The following is a 21,323-nucleotide window of genomic DNA, read 5'->3' as shown; positions in this document are numbered from 1 at the left end:
TGATGGTAGAGAAAGGGGCACGTGGGCTTCCTGAAAGCCCCTGGCTGGCCACCACTGAAAGTGGGATGGTGGACAAGAAGAACAATGGGTCTAATATGGAGAGCTATTCTTATGTGTTTATTTTCCATCAAGAGAGCTTACCCAAAGAAGCAGTCTGTAGATTTTCTGTGGCTTCCAGGTTTTCTGGTTGCAGGTGAGGAAGTTGCTAAGCAACTGCTCTTTGTGTGTTTTCCAGCTGCCCCTAATTGTCCTCATTCTTTGTGATCTTTAGCCTTAGCCGGCTGTAAGCCAAAGCACATCTACTACGTGGATGTCTGGAGGGGGGAAGCTGGCAGGTAGGACATTGGGAGGGGAGTCAGCTCATGAGGGTGGCAAGTAAGGAAACCTAAAACTTGTGTTGTTTGAGTTTTTGTCAATGACAATGATTTGTGTGTTTTAGACATTGAAGGATATTTATTAGTATGCTCAATGCCTCGACAGCTACATTTCCCAGAATGCCTCACTTATGGATGCCAGTGAGAGAATGCAAAGTAGTGATAAAGCTTTGCATTACATTTCTTCTCTAGCAGTTGAACTTACCTGTTAAGCAGATAACTGTTGTGTTGACAAAATATCTGAAATATATGTGGTGTTCTTTAGGCATTCAAATTATACTGTGAAATTCTTTGTGAGTGCATTCGCATTTATTTAATGTATTTATATCTTGCTGAGGCAGTGGGTTGGATTTTGACTAAATTTTCTACTAACAGAAGACACTTCTATCAGCAGAACAAAGCTTTCCTGCCTTCTCCCTACCTTTATACCCTCTTGATCTCTCCAAAATGTTGCTTCTGAGAACAAGGGGCCATCAGGAACAAAATTCAGACTTTCTGTTCAGACTGTGAGGAGAGAGGGATATTTGGCAACAATCAATGCACTTTCTATTTTTGGAAAATTTAGTTGGCATTCAGGTAAAAAGTCACACTAAAAGTGCATAATAAAAACAACAATAATATAACATAAGGAGACAGCATAAAATATAGCAGTGTTGAAAACTAACCAAATGACATATTTCAGTAAAGACAATAGATCTTAACTCTTCAGGTTGTTAAAAAAAAATAATTAACAAGAGGCCACTCTACCCACCCAAACAATAACAAGTGATCTAAATGTAACCATATGCAAGACGCCCTCTAAGCTGTGGTGTCTTGTGAGCAAAGATTCTGCTTTGTGAGCTACTGGCATAAAAGTCGTGAGCTCCTGCATAAATTAGTTTGCTCAGGGGCCATTTTTCCTTAGCTAAGGCAAAAACGTGTGAGCTGGAGGCTAAAAAACTGTGAGCTAGCTCACACTAACTCAGCTTAGAGGAAACACTGTGTCAAAGCAAGAGCTTTACAGCTGCCTGAGCAAAGGGAAAATAAATGGGTCTGGTGCTGAAGGGTAAAAGATTTTGGCACCCTGTCAATGCGGTGTTTTGGCGGGGGTGGGGGGTGGGATTCCACAAAGGAGAATCTGCAACATATAAGGGACCTGACTCATCTTCTCCTGAGGCAAGGGCACACAGAAAAGAACTTCAACTCTTGGGCAGTCTTGTATGTAAATAGACAGTCGTATGAATACACCAGGTTGCTTTATGCTGAATCAGGTCTTTTGTACATTAAGGTCAGTATTGTCCACTCAGACTGGCAGCAATTCTGTAGGGTTTTAGGTCAAGGTCTTTCACAAAACCTATCACTTCTCCATTTTCAACTGGAGATGCTGGGGACTGAATCTGGGACCTATGGCATGCCAAGCAGGTGCAATGCTCTACCACTGAGCCACAGCTCCTCAGTCTTTTGGATACCTTTGTCTCAGGTCATGTAAGTCTTTAGAGGCAAGAACCATCACTTTGAGCAAAGCCCATAAATATACAGGTAGCTAATGCTGTTGTTTAAACACTGCTAAAATTTATCTTCAGAGGCAGCCCCACAGAAATAATCTGATTGCAAAGTGACAAGAACATGAAGTTTAAGCATCAGTCTTAACATCGGTGCTCTTGGTGCTTGAACTGGTAGACAGGAAAGCAAAATGCATCTGTGATTTGAAGATGGGGAATACATGAAAGGAAGGACTTGCATGGGAAGTAATGCTAGGGAGGTGATGTTAGGAGTGCTGTTGTGGCCCTTATGGGAGACAGGTTAAACAGCATTTATTGCCTCAGCTGACTTTTGCTTCTTCAGGTGCGCTGGTGGCCACGGTGAGAGATTGCATTTGCTGCTCTGTGACCCAGGTTGGTGAGCTTCTTTGCAATCAGGAAAGAACATCTTGGCAGGGAATTCATTGAAGGAATCTCCTGTCCACCTTCATGCATTAAATAGTAAAAGGCAAGGAATTTGTCCCTACCCCCAGTAATAGCTGGGAAATAAACAGGGATCTTCTTACTGCTCGATGGCTAAGTAGGTAGGCTGTGCACCTATATCAGCTTTCTGGAAGAATGTATATTCTCAGTGCAAAGCACTTCCTTTCTCCATCTCTAGAGATGTGAAGGCCTGGACCCCCTCCCTATTTGAAGGTTGTTTTTCTCCCCACCCCCACCCCCGTGTCTGTCGCTGGTGGAAAAATTGGGAAACTTTGGGGAGTGATGAAACCACAATTAGATTCCCCCCCCCCCCAAACAATTGAGTTGAGTGAAATGTGCTAAGATAGTATCAGGTACAGCAGTTTGCCGCTCGCTCTCTTTAGTTGATGGTTAAGTTGCAATTTTGCTTGCAGAAAAGGTTTATACTTTTAAATTTCTTAAATATACCAATTAATGATATACTAAGTAAGTTATCAATGATTCATTTTATGTTGTTCAAGCATCATAACAGGTTTTGGCTTGATAATTAAGTATTGCATGTGTTTAAATTTTCTCTCAAATTTCTCTTTTCGTGAAACACACACACACACAGAGGAAAACGTTGGGTTTAGATTTCCAGAAATTATACTTCGCAGTCATTCTTCCTCCCCAATATGCAGATGTAGTTTGAGACATCCCTGTGCAATCCTGTAAAATCTTTTGCTCTTGTTCATGCTGTTTTTGCTACAACATGAATGGGAACTCAGGTATTTTTCTGAAAGGCTGTTTGTTCCTCAGCAGTACTGAAAAGTCAGAGTCCCTGTGCTCCAGCAGCCTGAGTATAGTAGGTGGATTATTCCTAAAAAAATCTGTCCCATCTTGGATCCAGGACCCATGACCCTTGTGGAAGAATGGCTTCCCTTTGTTATGAAATCATGTCATTAGGGAATGTAGATCAGTCAGAAGCAAACAAGCTATCCTGAAACTGCAGATTAAAGCAGTTATAGGAGAGGAGAATGCATTCCTTCTGTTGCATTACTACATAGAAATTGGGACTGAAGTCTGTTCATTTGCTACATCAAGGGTATGTACACACAACAATAAATAATGTGTTTTGCAAGTAGATTTTTGCTATTCTTACCCAGTAAAAATTCAGTTTCAAAACACATCATTTAGTGTAGGGTGAACGCACCCCAAGTGTCTTTATTCTGGTATCACAATTTAAATCAAGAGACAGTGTGATGTAGCAGTTTAGGATCTGACTGTAGAAAAGTGAGTTAAATTATGCAGGTTAGTAGAAGGATGTGTGTTCCAAATGGTTAACCAGTTGACTGGCTTCTCCATTGTTTGGGGTGGAGGGAACTATTGTGGAAAAGTATCTGCCTCTTCCCAATCACATTATCAGGATATCCGTGGAGTCTGAGAGCTGCTGTAGTTTATTAAATCCCTATGCTAGTTGCCACAAACCTGGTCCTTATTTAAGGGCAAAACCTTTTGGCATGTCTGGAGACCAGACAACATAATTGGTGCCCAGATTTTCACCCTAGAAAGGTGTACACCTCCAGGACTAGAAGCACATTTTGCAGCACTGTGTTTTTCATGGTGTGAGCCTGTCTTCAGACCAGACCTCAAGAGAATTCAAATGAGCACTCCACAGAACATGGCGGTGCATATTTTAGTCAAAGGGAATATCTCCTTGGCAGGTTTGCTGTTCCCGTTTCTCTCCTTCCCTGAAAGATGAAATGAGATTCAGTTTTAAGATAAAACTGTATGGAAATGGAATATTTCTTCACTGTGATTATTTTTATGCACAAGAAGTAGCAGGCTTTAAAGTTCAAGTTCCCACAGCAACTGTAACTCTGCCCTCCTGTGCATATTCTATATCTTTGTAGGGCTTGTACCTGCTATTAAATTTATGTCCTTTGTGTATATGGTTGGTATAGTACCTAATAGAGACATACATAATATACTCTTAACAGAAGAGGTTGACTTCTTAAACACATAGATGAGACTCAGCTCTTGATTACAATATGACGAATCCATTTTCACCTTTAGCTTTTAGAAAGAAGAAGGCTTTTCCTGTCCAGGGCTGTGGGTAATACTGCTCAAACTGAGGGAGAAGGAAATTGCCCCCCACCATCTCCTGTTAAAATTTGTCACGGTTCAGAACATGGGCAGTAAAGAAGATAGAAGATATTGGATTTATATCCCGCCCTCCACGCCGAAGAGTCTCAGAGCGGCTCACAATCTCCTTTCCCTTCCTCCCCCACAACAGACACCCTGTGAGGTGGGTGGGGCTGGAGAGGGCTCTCATAGCAGCTGCCCTTTCAAGGACAACTTCTGCCAGTGCTATGGCTGACCCACGGCCATGCTAGCAGGTGCAAATGGAGGAGTGGGGAATCAAACCCGGTTCTCCCAGATGAGAGTCCGCACACTTAACCACTACACCAAACTGGCTCTCCAGTAGCCAGGCAAAAACCCTGGATGAGTAATGAGGAACTGGGTCAAGGGTGGTTGAAGAGTCAAAAGCCAGAAATTCTGTAGCCAAGACTAGCCATAATATATGAGTTAAGATTGGAGAGTCCAGAGATTAGATGCCAGAAGATGAGATAAGTGTTCTGTAGTGGTTAGTGTCAGGCTAGGAACTAGCAGACCCAGGTTTGAATCCCCACTCTGTCATAGGTGCTTGCTGGGTGGTCCTGGGCCAGTCACACACTCTCAGCCTAACCTGCCTCACAGGATTGGTAGAATAAAATAGAAGAAAGGAGAATGATGTAAGCCACTATGGGAGAAAAGTGGGGTAGAAAGGAAGTAAATCAGTACAACAAATAAGTTGCATTACAACGTATACACCCTTGTCAAAAGCTGGGGAGACTACTGGAGGTGTTTGCTTTTTTCTGAGCATTCATTTTTTTTTCTCCTGATAAAAGGAACATGCATATATAATACTTATAAATAAATCTCCAGGCATTCGGTAGTTCTGTTTTTTATTTTGACAGGTGACAGTGAAGAGGGTTTGCAGAGATGGGCACACCTTAGGCTCACAGACACCTCCGCAGTGGGAGGGATGTGGTGAAGATGATGATGAATGACAGTCCGTGGCGTGGGGAAGGGAAGGTGGCTGAGGGGATTCGGTGCAGATTGGTGCTAGCCGGTGTCCTATTTATCATCATTAATGATCAGTGAGGAGGAGTAAACAACACATTAAATTTCTGCAGGATATTACACGGGGAGGTTCACTCAGCAGAGGAGCATAAGAAAATACAGCAGACATTCCTCACTTGCCGTTGGACAAGGATTTATATCCTTTTGCCAGCAAAAGATTCCAAAGTATTTATCAAAAAGGGTTCCTCACAGGAGGACCAGCTCTGAGTGTGGAGGGGGTGGGGGTTGGTTTTGTTTCGGCGGCAAAGCTCTCTGATTAACGCTTACATTGCAATGAACACACAAAAGCTTCAGTTCAGAGTGAGATGTACACACGACTTTCTGTAACACGGTTGGGTGATTCCCTGTAATGAATGCTGTTCTACTAGGGAGGAGGTACACTTATCTGTTGGAGCAGAAGGAAATGCCTTTTCTAACACATGTGTTGTAGAGCAGTTGTAGTAACTCTAATTGAATGAAAGCCCTATAGCAGGGTATAATTATGATCAGATCGGAACTGTAATTTACATTTCTCAGTTTCACCTCCTGTGATTGTCAGTTGGTAAACCCTTGTTCTGGTGAACAATACACCTTGTCGCCTGGCAGGAATTTGTGCTTGGCTGCATCTCTGGAGATTGGTTGTCGTAGACGTCGTACCTGGAGAGGCTTAGGTAGGTGAAAACTTTATCTCAAACTGAGGGACGGTTGGCCACCAGTTCACCTGTATATGTTTCAACAGCTATAATTCTCAGCCTTTTTTCCGTTGCAGTGCTAGTGAATTAAATTTGTGAGAGACAGCAATCTGCATCCCTGACTTGCTATCTTGAAGTCTCAGTGCTGTCACTGCACTTAAAGGCCACTAATCTCAGATGGCAGAATGTGGTTTGGTATTGCAAATGCGAGCATGGTAGGTTGTTGTGGAGGGAAGGGAGATGGCACGAATTTGGTATGCTGAGTCACGTGAAAGTAAATGGGGATTAAAACTAAATAGAAAACTATCTCAGTATAGTAACAAGGCGACTGTGAAAACACACCTGTGTCTTTTTGTGAAACCTGTACAATTGTCACAGTTAAGTCCAGTCAAGGAATTACAACTTTATGATTGCAGACACTTGTGGTGTCTTCAGCCTTCCTGTTTAAAACCAAATGTAAAGTGGCTTGTTCTTAGGCAGCGGAGAATGACTGGGTTCTTCTGGCAGAGTTCTATGTATTGTTATGGGAGCATTCCTGGTTCTGAATGCTCTGAGAGAAGCATGCATAGAACCTGAACACTTTCAAAGCCTCTTGAATTTGCCTTTCCCCACCAGTTCTCATGTGGCTCGGGGGCACTATGGAGTGTGGGAGAAAAGGCTATTATGGGAGAGAATATGCATGTTCACAGCTCAGAGGATTAAAGGCCCGTGTTCTTATCACTACAGAACAGAGTATTATAAACCCAGTTTTAGAATAGTAAATCCCTCCAGGACGCGGCTATTGTTTGGGAATATCAGAAAGCCCTGAGAGGTGGGGAGGAAGGGAAGTTTCAGAATGACATATTGTCAAATAAAACATTTCTCATATTATCCCCTTTCCTCCCCTTTTTCTATATCCCACTCTTTTCTGTTGCACAATTTAGGCCAGGGGAGGGATGGAGGAGATTAAAATTAGGCCTTCCAGAATGCCACTGAAGGTAACAGTTTAGAAAGCTCTTCTGCATCAGTATGTGCATTTCTGGTTCAGCTATGGAGCTATTGGAGCAAAGGTCACTTCCGAAAGAAATGTGGCTGAATACTGAATCCTTATATAAAAAGGACAGCAGCAGTGCTCCTCTCCCAGGGGCCTGTGGACTGTGGTCATTCACTTTGTGTACTGTGAAACTTGTCACAGTGTACTTACCCAAACCCAAGAACAAAATAAGTGTAGTGGCTTAAATTAGGACTGACCCAATCAGCACAAAATGTTGTGAATGCTTTTGAGCTTGCTATGACTCGTCATCAGTCTGGATCAGGGGTGGCCAAACTGTGGCTCGGGAGCCACATGTGGCTCTTTCACACATATTGTGTGGCTCTCAGAGCCCCTACCACCCTGTTGGCCAGCTTGGAGAAGGCATTTCTCTCTTTAAATTGCTTCTCCAAGCCAAGCCTGCCGTCATTTAAAGTTAAAGTTGCTTTCTTTCCATCTCTGTCCCTCCCCCTCCCCATCTATTTGCCTTCCTTCCTTCCTTCCTTCCTTCCTTCCTTCCTTCCTTCCTTCCTTCCTTCCTTCCTTCCTTCCTTCCTTCCTTCCTTCCTTCCTTCCTTCCTTCCTTCCTTCCTTCCTTCCTTCCTTCCTTCCTTCCTTCCTTCCTGTGGCTCTCAAACATCTGACATTTATTCTGTGTGGCTCTTACGTTAATCAAGTTTTGCCACCCCTAGTCTGGATGTTACAAAATTTGTAAAGACAAAAGGGTATAAAAGCAGATTAAAAAGGTATTGCATGGGTTTCATTCTTGGATTTTTAATGGACCAGTATGGCTATACAGCCTTTTCTGCTACAGTGTACTTCACCTATTTGTTTCTCCTTTCTATCTCTTTTCTGCTATTGCTGCAGCTGGCCAACATAACTAAACTTCTGGTATGTTTTGCATGCTGTGCTGTCTCAAAGAGGAAGTACGAGCAATGTGTGTAGTATTTAAGGGATACAAAAATTCAGTAATGATGTTGAATCATTTGGGAGCAGTGGGTTAGATAGTGGTGGTGGGAAGTGCCATCAATCCACAGCTGACTTATGATGACCTCAGGGTTGCTATGTCTGTGTTGAAAAATACCAGGAGTTTTTGGGAGTGGATCTGGGAGAGGGAGGGGTTTGGGGAGGGGAGGGGCCTCAGCATGGCACAATGCCATAGAGTCCTTCAAAGCAGCAATTTTCTCCAGGGGAGCTGATTTCTGCCAGCTGTAGATCAGTTGCAAAAGCGGGAGCTTGCCAGGCCCCACCTGGAGGCTGGCAACCCTAGATGATCCTGTAGTGCTTTCAAGGTACGAGGTGTTCAAATATGCTTTGCCTTTGCCTGGCTTCACATCATGACCCTGTATTCCTTGGAGGTCTCCCATCCAAATACTAGCCTGGGCCGACCCTGCTTAGCTCCTGAGATCTGATGAGGCTGTGGTTGATCGGTTAGATTGTTGTGGCATCCTTTTTGTCTGTCTTTCATCCATGCACATAAGCGTGTATCTGGCTCCTTTTTGACAGCCCCACAAGCCCTCTGCTGAGTACTCTGGCCTCTCTCATCCTCCTTCCCTTGGCCTCTCTTCCTTGGAATGCACGCTTTAAAAACATCATTTTAATTGAATATTGGCATCAGTGCAGAAAGTTACCATTTGAGAAATTAATCTATCTTCTACCACTCAATGCTACAAAATTAAACTTTACATATAAATGCAATGACAGGAATTTCATGTGTATTTATTTTTCTATTATATAGCAAAATGTTCTGATGAAAAACAACAAATAAGATTTGAACTTTCACGGAGAATTTCTGCGAGAAGCTTCAATAAAATTATTGCTGAAAATACTAGGTGCCACCATGAAATTTCTAGACACCATGGAAACCTGGCTCCTGTAATTTGTTGAGACCTGTTCTAAGGAGCTGGGTGTCTCTGCTCATGATTTACAAATAGTCCTGTTTGGTGTTATTAATAACAACTCCTTGTCTAGATCAGGGATACCTAATGTGATGCCCATGGGCACCATGGTACCCACCCACAACTGGTGCCTGCCAAATGCTTTTAGAAAGTGCATGGGGCTAGGTAGGTTTTTGCCAAGCAGGACTTCTAATTGGCTGTGCAGATTAAAAGGCATTCTGTTAAACAGAACTTCTATTTGGAATGTTGAAGAGGTACTTTTAAAGTTATATATATCCTTGCTCCCTGATGTTTTGTGGTTGGCTCAGCCTTCTGTGGCAGCCTTTTTTTTTATTGTGCCCGCTGCCCTGTGTCAGAATTCCAAAAGGTGCCCACAGGCTCAAAAAACCCTGCTCTCGATGACTAGATATATAAGCCAATGGGATGTGTAAACAAAATTAAAAATCAATGAAAAAGCTTGAGAAGTTTTCAATCTGTAAGAAAATGTTACACACATGCATATGTTTGTTTGTGCATAACCTCTATTTAAAAACTGTGCAAAATTAAAACCTGGCAAGAGGAGTAAATTATGAATAACAACAAAATGTTTCAGACACATTTGCTCAGTTCCTGCCAAAGTGTGTGCTTTCTGCAGATGGCAATCCCTTTCTCCCCTATTTACCCTCAGTACTGTGGCATAATGAAAAGGAGGTTGCTTTTAAATAGAAAGAAGGATTTGCAAAACTGCATAGCATATTGACCTTTGACGCCCATTTAGCTGAACTGGTTTTTTTTTTTAAAAAAATTCTGCTTGCTTTTGATTAAATCTGAAAGGCAAAAGTTCCTCCTGTGTTCTCAAGTCCTCCAACTCTGCATACCCAAATTCCCCCTGTCCTTAATGGCTACGGCTGGTTCACTTGAGATTAGTGGTGGAGTCCTATTTGACCACTGAAGCTTCCCAACTGAAGCTGTTTGCTTGCTTGACTTTCCTAATGTAGCAAAGTCATTCTGCCTCCCTGAGCCCTTTTGGACTATTAGTGTCAATTATGGCACCAAATGAGCAAGCAGATGAGGCTTGAATCTGGTAGGCAGATTCTGATGAAAGCTGCCTTATTTCATTCCACAGAGTCATTTTGTCTGTTGGCTTAATGATCTTGTCCTCTGGGGCAGCATCCTGTATCCCCTTTTCCCTGGTGCTTTGTTCCTTACCCCTCCGCTGCTCAATCTGTCTGTGGATTCTTCTACTTCAGAAGCAGTTTAGGAATGATTCATATGGCATGGCTGGTGCCTAGGCTCTGAACTAGCAAGGTTAGTCTTCCCCCCACCCCTCCTTGAATACTGCCTTCCTCCTTGTCCAGATGGCTTTTGAAGGAGTGTTGTATTTTACCTTGTGTCTATGAGTAATGAAACCATGATGCTAGTTGAGATGCAGGAAAAGGGCAAAGTAGAGAAAGGAATAATTTTATGATCACCTTTGACCATATAAACTCACTTGGATGCTTAAAGGTGTTTTGGGGGGTGCTTCTTTAATCTTTCTGCTATCTGAAGTAGGCTGGATATATATGCTAAACAGAGCCTTGTGTGTGTTGGCACAATACACTTTCTGGCCAGGCTTCCCTTGCTTTCCTGGCAGTTTGATTTTTTTTGGTGTCAGAAGCTTGTAAGGTTTCTTTTTTTTAAAAGACCCTTTGTATATAAATGCTACCATTTAATTTCTATTTAAATCTGTGATGAGTTCTTTTAAATGGTGGATGGTGGTTGACACATGAGTGTTTGTTTTTGTACTTATTTAATATTGTTACTTTAATATTATTAACATTTATTGTGAATCCAGTAGAAGATGCAAAGGTGGAGTAAATATGTATATTACAAATAAAACAATTTGCACTCTGCAAAATGTGCCAAGCTGTAAATTATTGTAACAGCAGAGACCTGAGGAAATGGTCTGTTTCCCTGTAATCAAAACTTTCCTTTATGTGTCCTTTTTGTTTCAGTGGATTTTCTGCAGGAAAAGTTTCTGATAATTGCGTTCTGTGAATGCATGTGGTGCTGGAGGATGTGAAGACGTTGTCAGTTGTGCAGATGTGGAGATGTTATTTTCAAGCTTGCTGCTTATGCTGGAAAGCAGAATTCAGAAATTCAGCTCCCCAACCTTTTTGAGTTTGTGGGCACTTTTTGCATTCTGACACGGGGTGGTGGGCAGAATGGCTGCCGCAGGAGGTGGGGCCAACCACAACATGTCAGGGAATGAAGTTATGCTCTTTGACATTTCAGGCAGAAGCTTTACTTAACACAGTGCCTCTTAAATGTACGGTTTCAAAATATTTTCTTGCATATACCCAGTTTACCTTCGCTGGGATAGTGAAGATCCTTATGCTGTAATGGCAAAGCAATGCATTTTCAACCAGCATAGCCAATCATATCTCCAGTGGCCGGTAAGAAGCCCTGCTGGACAAAAGCCCCACCCAGCCCCTCCCACTTTCTAAAACACACACAGCTGTCACAGGGAAGTATTAGTGGGCACCACATTGGGCACCTCAAGTCCAGCAGTCAACCTTTTCAAGCCTATTTTATTCTCATCCTGTAGCATGGGGCCACTTTAATTCATTATCATTTTTATTCTCCTCTTCTCCTTATGTAAAGGATCTGTATCTGGTAATCCTGTGTCGTTTTTCTCTCCTCCTTACCTTGTTTTAATTTAAAAGAATATTTTAAACAGTGAAGGAAAATGCAAGTGAGCGTTGGCTGTGTCTCACTTTAGGACAAGGCTGCATTCTACAGCAGTGGAAAGTCAGTAACTTAATATGCAACCTCCCCATGTGGATCTGTAAAGCTGACATCATGAATTGGACTACCAGTCCATCTAGTTTGGTAGTTTTGTGGGCAACATTTATCTACTATGTGATTTGTTGTGTATTTTTGTGTGCGTCTCTGCACTTGGAAGTCATGTTGACCTCAGGTGACTGGCCCCTACTGGGAGCCTGCAGGATATTCAGGGAGGTGACTGAATAAGCCTGCCCCTACCTCTCTGTTTCAAGGACAGTCTCCCATCCAGGGCTTTTTCAGAGCAGGAATGCAGTTTCGGCTGGCTTGGTGTCAGGGGATGTGGTATAATGTGCAAATGAATTCTTGCCGGGCTTTTTCTATAAAAAGGCCCTTTGTGGAATAATAGTGACATCAGGGGTGTGTGGCCTAATATACAAATAAGTTCCTGCTGGGCTTTTTCTTCCAAAAAAGCCTTGCTCCCATCCAAGTACTAACCACAGTTGACCTCGCTTAGTTTTTGAGCTCTTATGAGATTGGGATTGCCTGGGCTATCCAGACTAGGGTTTATGTGATATTCTTTATAGGGACATGCTGGGAATTAAGGGGATCTTCTGTGTGCAGAGTGGATGCTGTGTACTGAGCCATGCCTTTTCCCCTTCATTGGTTCTTATATATGCATGCAGTCACATATAAACAATTACATCTGGAAAGTGTTCATAGTGTAGTGGTTAGGGTTTGACTAGGGTGGCTTGAATTCCAATCCTCATTTGGCCATGATGCTCATTGGGTGACTCTGAGTCAGTCTTTCTCACTCAGCTGGAGATGTAAAATTTTCAGATTTCTTTGAAGCTATTTTTTTGGGGGGGGGGATCCAGAATTTTTCTTTTAGGAAGAACTGAACTGTATGCAGTACTTTCCTGATTTACCAGCATTGTCCTTAGTATGTAAAATTGCACACTTTGACATGTTTATAGAATTTGAAAGTATACATATTTTTGTTTTCCGTAAGGAATACTGCAAGCACACCCAATACTTGCGAAGGAGTAGCAAACTGTTGTACCCTTTTCTAGCATGGCTCAATGTATCTTAATTTTATTATTTACACAGTAACACCCTCATACAGTTACAACCACCATATTTAGAATATCAAGTTGAATTTTATAACATTGAAAACACTGAGCTTTTAAAGAATGCATTATTGTTAAATACTCTCTTGCATGTTATTATTGCCCAAATTATTTTCATTTAAACAAGAACATATTATTGAAAATGTATATGCCTACAGAATACACAGGAAGTATCGTTATCTAATGCTGCACATTGTTTTACATAATTTTTTTTAATAATATGCATTATGAATAAAATTCTTTTTAAAAAACCCATTCATTCTAAAGGGGGAGGGAGGGGATATGATAGCAGTTTTTTCAGTGCTCTCCAAATTTCTTGAAGAGCCCCGTGGTGCAGAGAGGTAAAGCTGCACTACTGCAGTTGGAGCCCTCTGCTCACAACCTGAGTTCGATTCCAGCAGAAGCTGGTTCAGGTAGCTGGCTTGAGGTTGACTCAGCCTTCCATCCTTCCGAGGTTGATAAAATGAGTACCCAGCTTGCTGGAGGGGGGGAAGTGTAAATGACTGGGGAAGGCAATGGCAAACCACCCCGTAAAACGGTCTGCTGTGAAAACGTGAAAGCAGCGTCACCCCAGAGTCGAAAACGACTGGTGCTTGCACAGGGGACCTTTCCTTTCCAAATTTCTCAATTTTCCTGCTGAAAACATTAAAAAAGTCCTACATTTTTTCATGCTATACATTTTGAGCAAGAGAAACCTTGTGTTAAGAACCATATCACTCATTCTAAAAGATAAAATATTCTGCAATGCTTCTCAAAATTTCTCTAATGTTTCATTGGAAAGATTAGAAGGGGAAAGTCCTCTTTATTTGGGGGAGGGGGGGAACCAGGTCCAGACCCCTCGTAGCCTCCCCCTCCAGCCTTCATATACTACTCTCAGCCTAATATACCTCACAGGACAGTTGCAAGGATAAGCAGAGAAAGGCAAGAACTGTGTACGCTGCCTTGCATGGACAAAGGATGGGAGAAAATGTAGTAATAACAGACATGCTCTGAATGCTGGTTTATTATTCTAGAGACAAGTCTTGCCACCCTGATGCAGCTGCTGTTGCTGAACCACCAATTTGAATCACTTTGATTGTGTGTACATTCCTTCCCCCCCCCCCCCCCCCTTTTCATGTTAAAGGTGCACTGTTGTCATTTAATACAGAACTGAGGAGCCCTAAGTGCTTAACACAGTGTTTTGATACTCTGCATTTGAAGTAACTCTTTGCCGGTAGAATCACCCTTCCTTCTTCCCCCTCTCAATTATACACCAATTTTGCACAGCTTCTGATTGTTCTCACTACTGCAGTTTTGTATGCTCACCTACTCTTGTACCTTCTGCTCTGATACCAAGTTCCTGCCCTCCCAACTGGCTAAGCAGCTGCAAGGTGTGTCTGTGCTTGCTAAAACAAGATCCACTTGCCACTCTCTGGGATACCTGTGGTGGTTGTTCCCCTTGGGAGGGAAAATACGTCCATGTCCAAGTGATACGCTACGTGTTATGCATGCTGTTTGTTATTTACTTATGATGTTTGTGAATCCCCTCTCTGCTTAAAAAAAAATGTACTTGAGGTGATGTGCAATAAACCTCCTGAGATTTCAAGATGCTGGCTTGAAGTAGCTGCCTTCCATGCTCGTCACTGCCTAATGGATTGTATAAACAGAGCACTTACCTGCTGAACATATTTTGCATGTCACTCTTCAGTTCTAGGGGCTACATACAAATACAAGACAGTTCAGGCCATAGTGGTCTATAAATAGAATAACAACACATTTTGAAACATACAATAGCATTTGTTCATAAGATATGAACAAAGCAAACAGCTCAAAGTGAAGGCCAGCAGAAAAAATAACTTGTTGACCTTTTCTAAAAGGCCAGCGGCTACTTAGGTCAGAACTGCGAGATAGGACATCTGCTGTGATAATGACAACCTGCTTCCCAAAATTCCCACCATTACTGTAAGCAATGCATTTTTAAAAATGGAGGTACAAGTTGGGGGTTAGCAAAATGTTCCTCGTATATGTTCCTTCTTGCTCTTTCTATTCTGCTTTTCTCACTCTCACTGCTTCTTTTAGTAACCTTGTGGTGTTGCTTGAAGAAAAGGAAGGGCTTGTTCCACTGGGAGGTGGATAGTGGGCAGCAATGTTCCCTCTAAGCCGCAGAGTCTTGTGAGCAAAAATCTTACTTTGTGAGCCACTAGCATTAAAGTTGCGAGCTACCGGCATTAGAGATGTGAGCTCCTGCATAAATTATTGTGCTCTGGGATCATCCTTCCTGAGCTAAGACAAAAATTTGTGAGCTGGAGGCTAAAAATCTGTGAGCTAGCTCATGCTAACTCAACTTAGAGGGAACACTGGTGGGCAGCTGTCAGTGGACTGTTTTATCTTCCCTTTATTGCTCTGTACTGTTTGGGCTGCCAGATTGCCTGCTATGGCTGGGATTTTTCTGCCTGACCATCTATGCACCTGTCTCTGGGAAGTGGCGGAACCAAAATGGTGTGCCCAAAAAATTTGGCATCAGTGATGCCATGACATCACTTCCAGTCTTGGAACTGGAAGTGGCAGTGTAGGAATTTGGTTTGGGAAATTCCTAGAATATTGTATGCTGCTGTGACATCACTTCCAGTTCCAAAACCAGAATCAATGTCATGGCATCACCAATACTCATTTTGAAGTCCCTTCCCCTATTTTGCTCCCAGGGATTGCCAGCCAAAGGTTGGCAACACTCTGTGGTAAAGAGTTACAAAAAATGGTATGATTAAGAATGAGTTAATGTTTGGGGGTGAGGCATCTGCTTCCTGGTGGTGTCTGGGAAGAAGCAGCTTTGGGTACAGTTGTTAAGATGGCTGCTGGAATAATTGAAGTTAGAACCTTCAGGCCCAAGTTATATTATGTGTAAATATACCTGCTGAGTACCTGTGCAAGTGGGAAACCTGGAGGATCTTTCTCAGTTCCTGTAATAACACTTTCAAAGCAACATTGCCCTTCTGAATTTGGCTCTCAGCTCCTGATTTGGCATGAACCAATCTGTGCCATTAAAACTGACAAACTGGTTAGCAATTCCTCTGCAAAACCAAGATCGTTTATCAGTTTCGAACTGTAGTTGGGAATCCAGGCTTGGAAGTGCACACTGTCATTTGCTGGTTTGGATGTAAGAGTGAAGCAAAGTACTGTTTATGCCAAAGTAGAAGTCACTGACTACTGACTTTGAGCTTGTAAGGAAAGCACAAGGCACAAGGCGAGGTTCATGGAGCATGGAATAAAGATGTGGCCTTATGTCTCAAAGTGAGCAAGCTGCTGGAGGGACAGGATGTCTTAACAGTCACTCAACATAGTTCCTCTCTTTTCCTTCAGGGTGGTCTGATTGCTCTCCTTTTGCTGCTGCTGGTGTTCACTGTAGCTTTGTATGCCCAGCGTCGTTGGTATAAGCAACGCAGGATCCCACAGAAGAGCGCTAGCACGGAGGCTACCCATGAGATCCATTACATCCCGTCGGTGCTGCTGGGTCCCCAAGGGAGAGAGAGCTTCCGGAACTCACGCTTGCAGGCCCACAACTCTGTCATTGGCATGCCTATACGCGAAACCCCCATCCTGGATGACTACGACTACGAGGAGGAAGAGAACCCATTGCGACCTGAGCATGGTTGCAGGGAAGACGAGTTTGGAGGCTCGGTGACACGGCCACTGGACAGCCTGGGCAGGAACGAGGAGAAGCCTGACTATGAGAAGAAAGGTTTGTTCTGCTTGTTTCCTTTGCTAGAAGCAGACAGCTTTGAAATGTGCTGGAAGGCCATTAAAAAGTGATGAATGAGCAGGGAGGTGGCTTGCCCAAGCCATGCTGGGTATTCAGTCTTCCTTCTCTCCAGGTTGTGTTGTGCAAGCGCTGTGGGCTGCTGCACTTTAAAATGTGCTTTGGGTTCCAAGAGCAGTTTCCTGGCAAGTAGCAACTGAGAATGTTCATGCCCCCCCATAGGGGATGTTGTTGACACTGGTGCTTCAAAGCAGAAAAGAGCCAGTTAGTTCGATTTTTAAAACAAAAATGAGTCATTGTCTTCTATTTGGGTGTTGGTGTACTTGGTACCTCCATAGGGACCCAGCCTCTAGTACAGGGAGTGCCAATGAATCCCTTCTGCTGGTTATGTGGCAGTCATTGCTTCACAGCCCCCAAATCTAGCTAGCAGAATGGAACTTCTTGTGGGAATGGGGGGAATGTGATGAAATATTTCAGGCTACTGTGTTGCCTTTAATCTGCATTTTGGTCATTGAAGTATAGAACTACCATTTTATCATGCAGTTCTAAGGTAAGAGAGGTGGATGCCATATTCTCAATTTCCACGTGGCAGGGTCAGTAGGGAAGTGGATAAAAATCTTTCCCCTCTTAGGTCTTGGCTGTGGACAACCAGAAGGGTTTGGGTGCCATTTCCTCTACCTTTTCTTTAGGAGACAAGGCTACAAAATTCCAAACTAGAGTTCCACTGTACAAAAAGGAAAGCAGTAATTAATCTGAAGGGATCTTCTCTGATCGTTGCTTTGTTCGGGACATATGTGGACTTGGTTCAATTTCATGTTTTGGACACTGCATACCCATGAAAGTTTATACCTAGAATTAAACTTTGTCTTAAAGATGCTACTAAAATCCTACTTTGTTCTACACATGTAATAGACTTCCTTATAGTTTGTCTATGACAAAGTAACAATGCGATTCCACACATCCTCTTATTGACAGTTCTTTTTTCCCAGATGGGCAGTGAGAACTGTTCATATCAACATCCCAGACTAAAAATATTTGCAAGGAGAGAAGTCTGTGGAACCTAAAGATCTGAAAATCTCAGGCATTGTCATAAGGATCCTTTTACTGCCAGTTCAGACCAATCCAGATTCTTTGATTAAACGCACTCAAGTAAGCATTGTTCTTTATATACCAAGATGAAAACCAGTGTAGCACAGTGGATAACTAATGCTCATCCATGTTGTTTAACATTCAGAATAATTGATTAAATTGGTGACTGGTAGTTGAGCAAGAGGAATCAGCTGTGTTGTGAATTTACTTAGTGTCTGAACATGGTTTTAGCAGCAAGCCCAGTGTAGAAGATTGCTTGGCATGTTTTTGGGGCATGCTTTGGGCACACACATAATCTCATTCATGGGTTAAGCCCAGTCAAAATAGTTTCTCCCTCCCTCCGTTTTTTGCCCAAGTACTGATTGGGTGACCCTTGTGTCAGCCACAAAGCCAGCTCCCCTCCAAGTATAAAAATCCTGTGTAATGGGGGGGGGGGAGGAGGAGTGTAATTATTTTTTAAAGTGGCAAATTAAAAAACAAACAGGCCAGATAGCCTTCCTGATGAAGAAGTAATCAGACTTTAATGTGGAGGGTGCAGTTGTGTCCTTCAAGGAACAAAGGCAGAGGGAAGCAGAATACACCCAGTCCTAGCAGATCTCAAGCTTGCCCCTGTTTGTTCCATTGAAGCTATCTGTATGCAGCTTCACAGGAGCCCATAATTGTCAATCCTGTATGTGCCCCATCCATCAAATTTGTGTAATACTGGGATAATAATACTGGTCTCTCTTATAGGGTTATAAAGATTACATAGAGTGTGCGTATTAGGTGCCCTGAGCCTTGGGGAAAGGGCTATATAAACATTGAATGATGGTGTTAGTAATAACACAGCCTTTCTGATTTGCACAGTCTTTATGGTATTTGCCCTGGCTTGAAAATACATTGCTGTTGTTGTCCTTTTGAAGAAAGAGGCTGAGAGAGCTGGATCTGAGAGACCTGGGTTCAAATCCTGTTTCTTGCATGGCCTCTTTATGTGGCTTTGCCCAAGTTGGCTTATCTTTCTTGTCTGTAAAGTAGAATCATTGGTGACTTCTTTTACTTAATTGTTGACAGTCACCTAGACGATTGCCTAGGGTGCTGGCCTTTGGGGGTGTGCCAAATTGGGTGCCCCCCATGTGACTCGGTGATGTTATCAGTGTGGGGGTGAGCCAGAAGTTAGACTTGCCTAGGGTTCCAGACAATCTAGGGCCGGCCCTGTGAGGGTGAATGCACTAATGATTATAATTGGCTTGCAAATTGCACTCATGGTATAAATTGCAAATCCAACTAGTAGCATAATTATTTGAAAACAAAACAAAATGGAAAAGATGGCTTCTTATTATTTTATCTAAAGAATTTCCTCCGAAAATAAGATGATCTTTGAACACCCAGTGAAAATACAGTTCATGGTTCACTTCACTTGCTATGTAGTGGTATTGCAGAAGAATTCTTAGTACTAAAGACTGTTGAGCAGCTCTGTAGAAAGTGCTTTTTCTTTTGTGCTCCCCCCAGGCAACCACCCACACATCCTTAGGGAGGCCAGCCTCAGTCTGAGCACCATGGCAGTAAAACAAATTAAAATCCCCTGCAGATGTGAATTTATTTATTTTTATAGTAGTTAGAGATTCAGTGTTACATTAAAAACCTATGGAGTGAATTAAATTCCTATAGAAGTCTGATCTCTCACTTGGGTCCCTTTGAGTATTATCTTTGCACATCCTCCACTGAAGCTAGAATATACTTGACAACATCGATGGTGGAGAAAACTCTATTTCCTGATTACTTGCCTAGTTACCAGCAGTTTATAAAATAATGTGTGCAGTGTAGAAAGTAGAAAAAGAGAACCTTTTCTCCCTCGAGAAAGGGATTGACAGTAGATATAGGACAGACAGAGCTAAGTACTACTTGGCACAGTGCATAATTAACTTATGGAACACATTGACACATGGCATAGCAATGGCAGGTGGCTTGAAAAGGGAAATAGGCACATTTTAAAAGGTAAGAGAAGAGATTGAAGATATTGGATTTATACCCTACCCTTCACTACCTGAAGGAGTCTCAGAGCGACTTGCAATCTTCTTTCTCTTCCCCTCCCCACAACAGACACCCTGTGAGGTAGGTGGAGCTGAGGGAGTTCTGACAGAAACTGCTCTTGAGAGAACAGCTCTGTGAGAACTTGTGACTCACTCAAGGCCACATCAGCAGGTGCATGTGGAGCAGTGGGGAATAAACCCTGTTCTCCTAGATAAGAATCCACACACTTAACTACTTTGACAATCTGGCTCAATAGTGGTTAGCTGTAAGTAGATGAAACGTGCTCAGAAGTAGTATGACTTTGTATTCCATTTAGTGGGGGGCAACACGGGGTGGGGGGGGGTGCATATACCTGCTTTTTTAAGTCTTCAAAGTAAAGGTATTTTAAAAGAAAATCTTTTTTAGGGCAATCAGAGCCAACGAGGGTGGAGATATGGACAGGTTAGTGTGTGGGGAATTCCCCCCACCCCCCAAAAAAGAGGGAGGCTCTGTCTACGTGCAGAAGTGTGACTGCATCACTGCCCACATATGACTTCTGGGAGGTCGAGGTGATGTTCTGGTGTTTTGGCAAAAACTCTATGGTAATTTTGGGTTCTACCATAGACTTTTTGCCCAAATACCAGAGCATTGCCCCAGAAATGGTGGCATCACTTCCCATTCATGCAGGCAGTGATGTGAGCACACTGCTGCATGTCAGCAGAGCCTCCCTCCTGCTCCTGTAAATACCCCCCATCCCCTGCTGGTGGCTCAGAGGGACTTGGCAAACCCTAGTTAGTGCTCACTGGACCTGATGATGTTTTAGTGGTTTTGACAGTTTTAGATTTTTTTTGGGGGGGGGGGGGGCTGAGAGCAAAGCCTTTGTACTATTAAGAATCTCTTCCATCAAAATGATGGTCCCTCTTGGCTCAGTGAAACGCTGCTGTCATGGCAGCCACAAGTGATGAGTGGTGAGTTGCAGTGGCAAAGAATGGTGAGTTGCAGTGGCAAAGTAGCTCCAGAATCCTGATACATCACTTTGATTTTATTTTATTTTTCCAAATCATTTTGTATGTAGAATTTAGTATGATCAGTATTCCGAGAATGTTGCAGCTTTCTCTTTCTTTCTTTGCTCCTTCTTTTCCTTTTCTGTTCTTCCAGACAACAATGAAAAGAGGCCTTAGTTAGGGGCTTGCCGTACATCTTGGCCTCAATCGATCAAAGAGAACTGTACCTTACACTGCCCCTTCCCTGAGGTCTTAACCTTCAGCAAAATTCATCGCCAGAAAACTTTTATCAGTGTTAACATTTTTTTAGAGCAGAAACCTGGAAACTGGAGCCTGCTTTGACTGGTTTGACCTGTTGCTCCCCTTTCTTCCTCTTTCTCTTTATTTCTGTGTGTACGCACAGATACAAGCACCACACAAGAAGTGAAATGTGTGTGTATTTTTTCTTTCCCTTGCGCTGAGGAAAAAAATGCTCTCCCCAGAGTGTTTTGCCTAATGCACATTTGATTGCTTGCGTTCTTAGTCTGTCTCTTCAAAACAGCAACACCCAGCTCTGCTTATTGAAATGTCATTAGAAAGCGTTTAATATTGTTAACC

General features: G+C 42.7%; 1 protein-coding gene across 1 annotated transcript in view; it reads left to right on the top strand.

Moving 5' to 3' along the window:
• The window catches only part of ASTN2 (astrotactin 2), an 899,029-nt gene that overhangs the window by 240,845 nt on the left and 636,861 nt on the right, over positions 1–21,323 (top strand). Inside the window, exon 3 of the mRNA XM_060250629.1 lies at positions 16,248–16,626. Coding sequence (XP_060106612.1) covers positions 16,248–16,626 — 379 coding nt within the window. The remainder of the gene's footprint in view (positions 1–16,247; positions 16,627–21,323) is intronic.

This window comes from Heteronotia binoei, chromosome 12 (genome assembly GCF_032191835.1).
Source record: "Heteronotia binoei isolate CCM8104 ecotype False Entrance Well chromosome 12, APGP_CSIRO_Hbin_v1, whole genome shotgun sequence".
NCBI classification, from domain to species: Eukaryota; Metazoa; Chordata; class Lepidosauria; order Squamata; family Gekkonidae; genus Heteronotia; species Heteronotia binoei.
The sequence above is the reverse complement of the archived record's forward strand: the minus strand, read 5'-3'. Positions and strand labels throughout refer to the sequence as shown.